Here is a 12,444-nt window from a genome sequence, read left to right as displayed (position 1 = left end):
TGCTTCCCTATGCTTTACCAGACCTCTCTGTGCTTTACAATGCTTCCCTATGCTTTACCAAACCTCTCTGTGCTTTACAATGCTTCCCTATGCTTTACCAGTCCTTTTTGTGCTTTACAATGCTTCCCTGTGCTTTACCAGACCTCTCTGTGCTTTACAATGCTTCCCTATGCTTTACCAGTATACCAACGCAGGCAGCCGTGACGAAGCAGCTAGACCCCAGAGGCATTTCACGGGCTGCTTGGGAATAAAACCAAACCACGTATCCACAGCTCTGGACAAAGGGTTTGCACCCCCCTCCTACAGAATTAACGCATTGTGTTTAGCGGTAGTGGGTTGTAAAAGTGAGGGGAGGACAGCTTTTTCTTGTTTTGGAATCCACTGATTAATGATTTATTGAATACCTGCCGATCAATACTTCTTAAAGGTTTCCGCACACCCCATGTGAACACGATAGCTTGCTTGAATTTTCTCCTCAAAGACTGTATACACCAGAGAATCCTAGCTTTGTGACAGGCTCTTGTGATTGCATGTGTAATTCCACACGCTCCCCTGGACTGCCCTCTTGCTCGGAGACTGGAGTAACGGTAGTTTAGCTGCGGTGCTGGAGGGACTCTGGTGAAACCGGAGCCCGGCTCTCCGGTTGCCGTTGCTAGACAGCTGGGCTGGTCAGCAGCCAGGGTGATTAATGACTGGCAGACCGGGTGAGAGCTATTGTAGCAGCCTGACAGCTCTGTGAGAGAGGGGAGGGACTGATGGACTGCTGCAGGAGCTGAGGGTGAGGGAGACAGGGGGGAGAGAGAGGGGGAGATAGAGAGAGAGAGAGAGAGAGGGGAAAGAGGGAGAGAGAGAGGGAGGGGAGAGAGAGGGAGGGAGAGAGGGGGAGAGTGGGAAAGGGGGAGGGAGATAGAGGGGGAGGGAGAGGAGGGGAGAGGGAGGGAGAGAGAGGGAGGGGATGGAGGGGAAGAGGGAGTATTATCTCACACTTTCACATGCAACACACACACACCCCACAAGATTTTGTATTTTATTATATTGTATATTTTTTTGCTCCCATGCTAGTTTTGTAGCTCCACTCCAGTATATTGCTCCCCCCCCCCCCCAGCAATAACACGGGGCTCTCTGTGCCGGCGACACCTGGGATTAACTCTGGAGTACAGAGAGAGAGAGAGAGAGAGAGAGAGAGAGAGAGAGAGAGAGAGAGAGAGAGTGAGAGAGAGAGAGAGAGAGAGAGAGAGAGAGAGGGAGAGAGAGAGAAAGAGAGAGAGAGAGAGAGAGAGAGAGAGAGGAGAGAGAGAGGAGAGAGAGAGAGAGAGAGAGAGAGACGAGAGAGAGAGAGAGAGAGAGAGGAGAGGGAGAGAGAGAGAGAGAGAGAGAGAGAGAGAGAGAGGGCGCGAGGGGGGGGACGGGCTCTGCAATGCGAGTCGCTTCCCAGCCTGTCAGCCTTGTCGAGGTGATTAATGGCTGCGAGTCTCCAAATAGTCTTTATTGCCAGTTCGGTATTGTTACAACTGACAGCTAATGAGGTTAGACATACTTCCCACCGAGCACTTAGCAAGGTTTCGAGTTGTTCTTTCTTCTTTCTTTCTTTCCCCAGAGCCGGGGCCTTTAAAAAAAAAAAAAGTACCTCCTGAAACGCGATAGCCTCCGATAAATTGGGGCGGAGGGGGGGGGTAGGTCGCTGGCGTTTGAACCGAGTCGGGAGGGGAGGCTTCGGAATGCAGTTTTGACACTAATTTCCTGACAGTGCGGCGTGTTTGTTGGTTGCCAGGAGCAGGTGATAGAGCCACTGTGCAGGTCGAGAGCGGTGTGTGTGTGTGTGTGTGTGTGTGTGTGTGTGTGTGTGTGTGTTAGTGCACTCTCACACTAACAGTCAGTCAGACACACACATACAGGACACTAACACACTCCTACACACACACACACACACACTGAGTGACTGCACGCACAAGCGTAAGAAAGTATCACACGCATTTCACATACAAATTTAATTTAAAAAAAAATTTTAAAAACGGGACTGAAGAAGAAAATGTAAATAGTCAAAAAAAAAAAAAATTGAAACACGTGCCATCTGTAGCACACTCTTTTGTGTTCTGTGATCTGCAGAGACGCGCTTCAGTCCCGACGGCGCCTAAGCGTTGCCACGGCTGGCAGGTGCTTCCCTGTCCGAGTCGAATTCCCTTCGGGCGGAATGGCCGTGGATTCCCGCGCGGATGACGAATCTGTGGGCGATGTGCGTGTCCTTGCAGCCTTTCCTTTGAGCAGGGCCAGCGCTCCCGGGAGTGCTGAGCTGCAGAGATCTTGGCTCTCCCTCTCCAGCCTCCTGTCCGCGGTCATTAATGGGATCCGAGCAGGCTTGGTGCTGAGTTAGTTCCCAGATTTGCACGACCCCACCACCCCCCAGGACAGCTGTAATGAGCCCCGTGATTATGGCCTTATAACCTTTTTTAGACGCCTACCCTCCATGCTTTAAATGCATTATTTATATAATATTTATAAACAGACATATTTTAAAATATAGAGCTCTGTCGCCCTCTGGCGGCGAATCGAGGAGACACACCCACCGGCATCATGCACAGGCGCAGCTGAATGACGTTTGAAGAGGTCTTCCGAAGCGGCGACAAGTATTCATCTGCACGTTGAGAGCGGATACAAAACGAGTCAGCAAGCGAGCAAGAAAGCAAGGTAAACACAGAACCAAAAGCATTGCATTGAAACAGTGTGCCGTCAGCAGCACTGCAAGCGGCGATCTATTTAAACTGAGTTCTGTGACATCAAACAATGTATATTTATATAGTGGTCATGCATGACTTAACAAACACCTATCTGCGTATCTGTAACTCTAACCGACTTCTGAATTTTGTTTGCATATATATATATATTATATAATATATATATATATATATAAATATATCAATCACTTTCAAGAGATGACATCCGTGAATGTCATCCGTTGTGTTGATCTGTGCTCGTCTTTGGCCTCTCTGTTTTTTTCCAGGATTGTCCCGGTTCTGTCAGTGTAACTCCGCCCCTCGTCTCCCGCAGGTGTGTGTTTTGCTTGCGCGTTATTAACGCGGGCGCGATGGCTCAGGTGGGCGCGATAGCGTCCCTGGCGTTGGCTCTCGTCGCTGCCGCGCTGTTCTCTGCCGTGCACAAGATCGAGGAAGGACACACGGGCGTTTACTACAGGTAGGTCTGCGTGTCGGTGTTTCACTGACTGCTGGAGTGTGTTCAAGCGCACATTAATACTGGACTGTATATTATTATTATTATTATTATTATTATTATTATTATTATTATTATTATTTTATTCTTTATCCAAGGTGACTTGCAGGTGTTCCAGGGCAGTGCAGGGTTACAATGCAAGCTTCATATTTAAACACAGTGTAGTTTACAGTAAGTGCAAATAATAATAATAATACTGCTGGAATACAATATGAACTAGGATGCAGCCAGTCAGGATCACAGCAAGTTATATCTGCAGTGACAGATTAGCAGTGCAATAGTGCAAGGATAGCGCATCAGCTGAGGATCCAGTAAGGTGGCGCTGAGGTCAGGAGAGTCCAGTGCAGAGCAGATCTGCAATTACTTTTTAAACTTGCATAATGTATAACCTGGACTGACTGAAACCGTTCTGAAATGGGTGTCATAATTATTATTATTATTATTATTATTAAGCTCGCAGAATGATGTAAAGCCTGGACTGGCTCACACCGCTATGCAATGGGAATCTTTTTCCCATCCCTGTAATTCTGCTGCCACTGCTCTTACTAGTAATACCAGACCTGCTGTTGCAGTGCATCCCGTGACTGTTCTGTGTCTCTCCCAGAGGTGGCGCTCTCCTAACCTCCACCAGTGGCCCCGGCTTTCACCTCATGCTGCCTTTCATCACCTCCTTTAAATCTGTGCAGGTAAGAGCCTGTCTGTCTGTGTATCTGTGTGCGTGTGTCTGTCTGTCTGTCTGTCTGTGTGTCTGTCTGTCAGAGATTATGAATATTATGAATTGGTCATTTAGCAGATGCTTTTATCCAAAGCGACTCACAGAGACTAGGGGGGTGAACTCTGCTTCATCAACAACTGCTGCTGCTGCAGAGTCTCTTCCAATAGGACCTCGTTTGTTTGGCGTCTCATCTGAAGGACGGAGCACAAGGAGGTTCAGTGACTCGCTCAGGGTCACACACAGTGAGTCAGTGGCTGGGATTTGAACCTCCTGGTATCAAGCCCCCTTTCTTTAACCACTCCTGTTTTCACTATTGTCTGTTTATTTATTTTTTTCTGGTCTCGTGCTGGTTTGGGGAATTTGAGGGTTTTAGGGTTTAACCCAAAAGCAATAAACAGCTAGTCGATAAGACTCCCGCTGCAGAGCAGTGTGATCCAGTCCTGGTTTCACTAGGAGTTTAATAATCAGACACACCTGAGCTTGTTAGCTAGACACTCTGGGGGGCTGATCAAGCTGCTAGTAAAACCTGGAATGGGTGGCACTGCTGTGCAATAGTCTTAGTCCCATCTCTGGTGTTTCTCTATGTCTTAAATGGGATCACAAGTCTTGGGGCAGAGGTGCTGTTTTATGAGTTGATGCATCGTTTGTTGGGGGTCTAGGGCCCTATGAAATCCACGTTGCAAAAACACGGACGGAATTGCGGAATTCAGAGAATCAGTCACCCGAGGACATCACCACAAATTCAGTTTAAACAAACAATATATATATATGTGTGTTTATGTTTCTTAAAAATGACATTGAAACAGCACAGCGTTTGCATGACAAGAGGCTTCAAGAAACACACTTGCTAGCGGCCGCGATCGCTTGGGGTGGAAAACGACGACCTAGAAGTTATTGTGAGCAGACAGCACTGCCCTCACTGCTGCAGAATGTAGGGTCCAGGGGCTCTGCCTTTTTCTCCAAAGTGTTACTAAATGCCTTTTTATTAAATTAGAATAAATCAAAACATCTAGGCTCCTGTTTACATTGTTTGTGACTGATTACTAATGATAACGTGAAATCTGTTTTGAAATGTTACAGTTCTGCTTGGGTGGAAAACTACTAATTTTTTTTTTTTTTTTTTTTTTTTTAAAAGCCGATATTTGGATGTTTGTTTTTTTTTGTTCCTCGTTTGTTTCTGTTACTTTGTGACAATTTGTACCCTTTATTTTTCTGAAAGCACTTTGATTAAAACCGTTTAGAAAGGTTTTTTTGCTTATTTTTTTAAATGCATTTCTAGCTTCGTCATTGATTTATTGATCTGTTTATTTATTAATTAATGTGTTTATTCTTTAACTGGGAGATTTACCCATTGAGACAGAGGCCTCGTTTGCAAGGGGGTCCTGGCAAGACGATCACAGACAGACAGCAGTGTTTCCACGTCATCTAAAAGCACCAGCGTCCCTCGAAAAGAGAACGGCGTCGTACATTTGATCTGAGAACAGAAACATTGACACTGCAATCTCGCGGAACTGACTTCATGAAAATAAATCTGTAGAGACGGACACTGTGGAATTCAGTTATCCAGTATTGTGCGTTTCGTGTTAACCTTTGAGCTCTGTTCTCGTTTCTGTAAGCTGTTTGCATTACTCTTTCAAACTCTGTTCCTGGAGGGGGCCGCAGTGTCTTCTGGCTGTCGTTCCGCCCCGAGCTCTCAATAATTGGTCTAATTATTTGATTAATTGGGGACACATTTAACAGTTCTCTCCAGGTTTGAAAATGTTTCACAGGCAGTGTGTGCCTTGAATCAAGTATCTTGAATCAAAAGACCTTGGGGAGAAAAAATATGAAACACACGTCCGACTGATCAAATAATGAGATGGGTGGGGTTAGTTGAGAGCTGGGATGAAAAGCAGACCAGCCCGCGCCCCTCGAGGGCTGGGGTTTGATGAGGCCCCTGGGTTCAAGGCTGCAGGTTTGTTCGCTCGCACCACAGTCCTCACCCAGGTCTTCTCGATCCTTTGTTTTGCAGACCACGTTACAGACAGACGAGGTTAAAAACGTCCCGTGTGGAACAGGGTAAGAATCTCTGCACAGTGTTTTATTTTTGTTCTGCTGAGCTGCTGTCCTGATGGCTGCGTTGTCTTTCAAGGAATTTCTATTATTATTATTATTATTATTATTATTATTATTATTATTATTATTATTATTCTTAGACAGATGTTTTTATCCAAGGTGACTTGCAGGTGTTCCAGGGCAGTATTACAATGCAAGCTTCATATTTAAACACAGTGTAGTCTACAGTAAGTGCAAATAATAATAATCATACTGCTAGAATACAATATGAACTAGGATGCAGCCAGTCAGGATCACAGCGAGTTATATCTGCAGTGACAGATTGGCAGTGCAATAGTGCAAGGATAGCGCATCGGCTGAGGATCCAGTAAGGTGGTGCTGAGGGCAGGAGAGTCCAGTGCAGAGCAAGAGGGGCGGAGCAGGAGATCTGCAAGCGCAGGCTGACAGTTAGTTAGTTATTTATTCCTGCTTGTTTATTTGTTTATTTGTTTGTTTGATCTCTTTCACAGTGGAGGGGTGTTGATCTACTTCGACAGGATTGAGGTGGTGAATTTTCTCGTCCCCTCTGCAGGTGAAACTCGGAGTGATAAAACCAGAGCTGGAATCAGTGCCGATCGGGGGCTTGCGGGGGTTGCTGGTTCGAGTCCAGGTTATGTCACTGCCAGCTGTGGACAAGAGTCCCCAGGGGTGGCACACAGTTTGCCAAGCATCGCCCGGGCGGGGAGGGCTTAGGTCGGCCAGGGTGTCCGCGGCTCACCGTGCACCAACGCACCCCTGTGGTCTGGCCGGGCGCCTGCGGGCTTGCCTGTGAGCTGCCCAGAGCTGCTTTGTCCTCCGATGCTGCAGCTCTGAGGTGGCTGCACGGTGAGTCTGCAGTGTGGAAAGAAGCGGTCGGCTGACGGCACACGCTTCGGAGGACAGCGTGTGTTCGTCTTCGCCGCTCCCGAGTCAGCGCGGGGGTGGTAGCGGTGAGCTGAGCCTAAAAATAATACAATTGGTTATTTCAAATTGGGAGGGAAAAAAAAAAAAAAAACACGTTTCAAATGTAAAATGTGATTCCGGAGTCGTGCAGGATTGATTTTATTAACCCTGTCGGGCACGGCGACCTCATATGGGGTCTGTTTTAGTCTGATTCATTTGTCAGACTCTTTTATCCGAGTCGACTTGCAGGTGTTCCAGGGCAATACAGGGTTACAATGCAAGCTTCATATTTAAACACAGTGTAGTTTACAATCAGTGCAAATAATAATAATACAATATGAACTAGGATGCAGCCAGCTAGGATCACAGCAAGTTATATCTGCAGTGACAGATTAGCAGTGCTATAGTGCAAGGATAGCGCATCAGCTGAGGATCCAGTAAGGTGGTACTGAGGTCAGGCGAGTCCAGTGCAGAGCAGGAGGGGTGGAGCAGGAGATCTACTGGAATCAATGGGACACTTACTGCTGTGCAAACACTGAGGCTGTCCTCTCTCTGACCTGCATGTTTTTCAAATTCTCTGTGTAAAGTTCAAGCCTGGTGAAGCGAGCTGCAGTACAGCAGGGTCACCGAGGGTACGTGCACAGGGTCACCACAGGGACATTGAAAGGGGGGTTTCATCACCTTGGCATCTTTTACTCCTTTCTCAAAATACAGAGGAAAACTTTTATGAGGGCATAGTGAGTGAGCTTGACTGTGTGTCTCCCCCCCTCCTCTCTGTCTCTCTCTCTACCTCTCCCTCCCTTTCTCCCTGTCTCTTTCTCTCCCTGTCTCTCTCTCTCTCCCTCTCTCTCTGCAGTGTACGACATTGTGAGGAATTTCACGGCGGATTATGACAAGTTGCTGATCTTCAACAAAGTTCACCACGAGCTCAATCAGTTCTGCAGCGTGCACACCCTGCAGGAGGTGTACATCGAGCTGTTCGGTGAGAACCACGGGGAATCCACCAGTGCAGCGCGGTGCCAAACATACAGCGTGCATGCATACCCACGCACACACGTACACATGCACACACGTGCACATACACACATATACACACACACGTACACCACACACACACATACATACGCACACACGTGTACACGTACACACACATACACATATATAAAATACACTTTTCTGTACCCCTGGCATACGTAGTGTTGAAAGAGTTTACCGATTTAGACAGAAAGTTAAAAGGAAGATTAGTAAATAAGACTACCACTGTATTTATATATATATATATATATATATATATATATATATATATATATATATATATATATATATATATATATAATTATACAGGACACTGGAGGTTTTCAGTCAGCTATCCCAGTGTAGTCAGTATCTGTGCTGTAATCTTGTGCAGTTGCATTGAAACTGTCAGAGACGTTTAACCCTTTCATTAACCCCTGTGTGAGGAAGGGAAGTTGCACTGAAACACCACCAGAGGGCTCTCTATCCTACAAAATTACTGTAAAAGTGACAGCAGAGCCCAACACTGTCAATAACTGCTCTGCAATGAGAGTATTATTATTATTATTATTATTATTATTATTTATTATTATTATTATTATTATTATTATAATAATAATCTCACTGAATGCATGTAAACCCTGGACTGGCTCACACTGCTCTGTACTGGGAGTCTGGTTCCTATCCCTCTTCACATTCTCTCCCTCCCTCCCTCCAGATCGGATTGATGAGGATCTCAAGCTCGCTCTGCAGCAGGATCTCACCATCATGGCTCCAGGACTCATTATACAGGTAGGGCAGGAGGGGCTTCTTCATCACTGCATTTTTGCAGCCCTCCCCCCACGCTTTTCCCATTATACTTTGCATTATTATTATTATTATTATTATTATTATTATTATTATTATTATTAGTAGTAGTAGTAGTAGTAGAATAATTAGTTTTTGGCAGACTCCTTTATCCAAGGCGACTTACATGTGTTCCAGTGCAAGCTTCATATTTAAACACAGTGTAGTTTACAGTAAGTGTAATAATACTAATACTGCTGGAATACAATATGAACTAGGATGCAGCCAGTCAGGATCACAGCGAGTTATATCTGCAGTGACAGATTAGCAGTGCAATAGTGCAAGGATAGCGCATCAGCTGAGGATCCAGCAAGGTGGTTCTGAGGGCAGGAGAGTCCGGTGCAGAGCAGGAGGGGCGGAGCAGGAGATCTGTGTTTATTAATGTGAGTCGGTCACTAGAATGCTAGCAAAGTGTTGACAGGGAAATGTAGATTACTGGTCATTATGAGATATATATATATTTTTTTTATTTTTTTATTTTGCAGGCTGTTCGCGTCACAAAGCCCAACATACCAGAAAGCATCCGCAGAAACTACGAGCTAATGTGAGTTCCACAGAGAGTCTAAACATGGCGTGGACCAGCCAGCCGACGCGCGTGCCTCTACTTGGGTGAAGTGTCTTATCGTTCCACCCTGGATCTAAAAACAGGGATGAAAATAAGACTCCCATTACACAGGAGTTTGATCCATGCCTGGTTTTAGTGCGAGTTTAATACGACACAACTGAGCTTGTTACCTAGACACACTGTGGGCTGGGATCAATAATAATTCCAATTGCCGTGACAGCATGATTGCTTGCTGAAATTTATATTCCAATTCCAATGCTATCTTGTTCAATTATAGTTGCCATGACAGTTGGGTTTCAGTAATTCCAGTTTTAATTACACTAACAAGTCACATCAACACCCGCGGACACAAACATGCTTACTCGGTTTAGTCTTTTTGATCCAGTCATTTCTAAACCCTGCCAGATGATTGAAGATGGGCAGGGTCATTTATTTATTGTTTGCCACTGAATACAATCCAGGCAGTGTTTTGATCCCAGCGCTGGTAGAGATGCTGTGCTTCAGATTATCAGCCTGTCCTCTGAGTTGGTCCAGTTTGTCAGCCTGTTCTCTGCTTGCCTCGCACAGGGAGAGTGAGAAGACGAAGCTGCTGATCGCAGCGCAGACACAGAGAGTGGTGGAGAAAGAGGCAGAGACAGAGAGGAAGAGAGCCGTGATCGGTAAATACGAGTATCATCACAGCTCAAGTGTTCACTTGATATCTCTTTCGCCATTAATAATGCTAATCTCTCTATCTCTCTCCTTCCCTCTCTCTCTCCTCCACCCCTCCCTCTCCACCCTTCCCTCTCCATCCCTCCCTTTCCACCCTTCCCTCTCCATCCCTCCCTTTCCACCGCTCCCTCTCCATCCCTCCCTTTCCACCCTTCCCTCTCCATCCCTCCCTTTCCACCGCTCCCTCTCCCTCTGCGCAGAGGCTGAGAAGTTGGCCCAGGTGGCAGAAATCAAGTTTGCGCAGCAGGTGATGGAAAAGCAGACGGAGAGAAAGATCTCGGAGATCGAAGGTGGGTATCGAAATAAAATAAATGACTGCAAACTTTTACTATGAACACATTTGCTGTTTGCTCCCACGGTGTGTTTCTTACATCCACTAGGAGGCAGAGCGTTGCAAGGATGGGGGGGTGGGATAAAATATGGCCTAGGATGTAGTCAGTCAGGATCACAGCAAGTTATATCTGCAATGACAGATTAGCAGTGCAATAGTGCAAGGATAGCGCATCAGCTGAGGATCCAGTAAGGTGGTGCTGAGGGCAGGAGAGTCCAGTGCAGAGCAGGAGGGGCGGAGCAGGAGATCTGCAAGCGCAGGCTGAACAGGGGGAGGCCTTGAGGAGGCAGTGGAAGGCAGTGAGGGACGGAGAGGTCCTGCAGTTCTCCGGTCGCTAGTTCCACTCTCTTGTACCAGCTTTACTGCTAGTGTATTCTCCAGCAGCACGTTGTGTAATACTGTGCAATCCTTTTCAGTCATTGGAAAATTACAAATAAACTAGACGCCTGATCCGACATCAAGGTAGTAAATGTTGCTTTTCAAGTTTAAAAAAAAAAAAAAAAAACATCTAATTAAGTGAAATTAGAAAAGGGTGAATGAAAGGGAAAATGATTTTCAAAGTGAATTACAGACTCTGCTTACCTGGCGAAGGAGAAGGCCCGGGCCGACGCTGAGTTCTACACAGCTCTGAGGACAGCCGACGCCAACCGGGTAACCGCATTCAAACCATTCTTACTGCCTTTGTCCAAGGTGACTTGCAGGTGTTCCAGGGCAGTATTACAATGCAAGCTTCGTATTTAAACACTGTGTAGTTTACAGTAAGTGCAAATAATAATAATAATAATAATAATAATACTGCTAGAATACAATATGAACTAGGATGCAACAAGTTAAGATGACAAGTGGGATCCTCCTCCTTTCCCTGCCTGAAACTTGACGGGGTTATATTTCTCTGTGCTTAGTACAGCTGAGGATGAAGCGTGTCTCTGAATCTAGTTTTATACCTGTTTCTCTCTCTCGCTGTCTGTCTCAATTCAGTTCAATTCAGAGATGTTTTATTGGCATGACATCAACAGAAGTATATTGCCAGCCATTGCAAAGTAAATACTAATGAAAAGAACCCTCTCTCTCTCTCTCTCTCTGTGTCTCTCCTCTCTCATGCTTTATTGACGTGACATCAGTAGAAGTATATTGCCAGCCATTACACAATCAATACTAACGAAAAGTACCCTCTGTCTGTCTCTCTCTCTCTCTGTCTCTCCTCTCTCTGTGTGTCTCTTCTCTCATGCTTTATAGTCATGACATCAGTAGAAGTATATTGGCAGCCATTGCACAATAAATACTAATGAAAAGCACCCTCTCTGTCTGTCTTTCTGTCTGTCTCTCTGTCTCTCCCTCTCTCTCTCATGCTTTATTGGCATGATGTCAGCAGAAGTATATTGCCAACCATTAAACAGTATATACTAATGAAACCCTCTCTGTCTCTGCTCAGATGAAGCTGACCCCTGCGTACCTGCAGCTCATGAAATACAAAGCCATCTCAGCCAACAGCAAGATTTATTTCGGGAGCAAAATCCCACGCATGTTCGTGGACTCCGCCCCTGGGGGCTTGCAGACCGCCGCAGTGGACGGGACAGACGAGGGGGGGCCCCAGAGCCACAGCTGTCGATCTCCCCCAGGAGGGGGTGTGGGTGAGAGGGGTCCCCGAAACTCTTTGAGAAGGTCCACAGTAAACTCCAGTATTAAACCCTGACACGAGCGGGTGTGAAGAATGCGTTGGGTTCATTTCATGAAGCTGGGTTCTTTCCTTGCTTTGATAAGGAAGTGAAACGGGGAAGTTTAGGGATTTCTAGCAAGGCCACAACACGCTTCTTAAATGTCGTTTAAATGTCAAATCTCTCATCAGCATTTTTATCTGACATGCCAGCAGGAGGAGGGAGGGGGGGGTGACCCTAGCGCACAGCCACACTGCAACTGAAACCACACTGAACTCCTTTCTCCTGCTTCCCCATTGCGGTTTGCAAAACCTTTCTAGAGTGTTTTTATGGAAGACCACATCCTTTCTTTGACAGCGCAACAGACATCACACTCTGCCCTCGCTGTGATGTCACACTAGAGCTC

General features: G+C 46.1%; 1 protein-coding gene across 1 annotated transcript; it reads left to right on the top strand.

The window, feature by feature from the left end:
- The first annotated feature begins 2,585 nt into the window (after positions 1–2,585).
- Positions 2,586–12,076, top strand: erlin2 (ER lipid raft associated 2). The gene is made up of 12 exons (XM_041231986.1): positions 2,586–2,685; positions 2,999–3,189; positions 3,830–3,911; positions 5,952–5,998; positions 6,505–6,566; positions 7,773–7,898; positions 8,649–8,722; positions 9,262–9,320; positions 9,909–10,000; positions 10,253–10,342; positions 10,955–11,034; positions 11,816–12,076. Exons 2-12 carry the CDS (start codon positions 3,083–3,085, stop codon positions 12,074–12,076), a joined length of 1,080 nt encoding a protein of 359 aa, XP_041087920.1. The 5' UTR covers positions 2,586–2,685; positions 2,999–3,082.
- The last annotated feature ends 368 nt before the right edge of the window (positions 12,077–12,444 follow it).

The sequence above is a fragment of the Polyodon spathula genome, chromosome 29 (genome assembly GCF_017654505.1).
Source record: "Polyodon spathula isolate WHYD16114869_AA chromosome 29, ASM1765450v1, whole genome shotgun sequence".
Lineage (NCBI taxonomy): Eukaryota > Metazoa > Chordata > Actinopteri > Acipenseriformes > Polyodontidae > Polyodon > Polyodon spathula.
This window is presented reverse-complemented; position numbering and strand designations above follow the sequence as displayed.

What these genes read in the sequence shown, in the direction of transcription:
- erlin2 (XM_041231986.1), top strand. Translation starts at nt 3,083, where the DNA reads ATGGCTCAGGTGGGCGCGATAGCGTCCCTGGCGTTGGCTCTCGTCGCT. An exon ending in CACACGGGCGTTTACTACAG is followed by an intron (nt 3,190 to 3,829) that starts GTAGGTCTGCGT and finishes TGTCTCTCCCAG; the next exon opens with AGGTGGCGCTCTCCTAACCT. An exon ending in AACGTCCCGTGTGGAACAGG is followed by an intron (nt 5,999 to 6,504) that starts GTAAGAATCTCT and finishes TCTCTTTCACAG; the next exon opens with TGGAGGGGTGTTGATCTACT.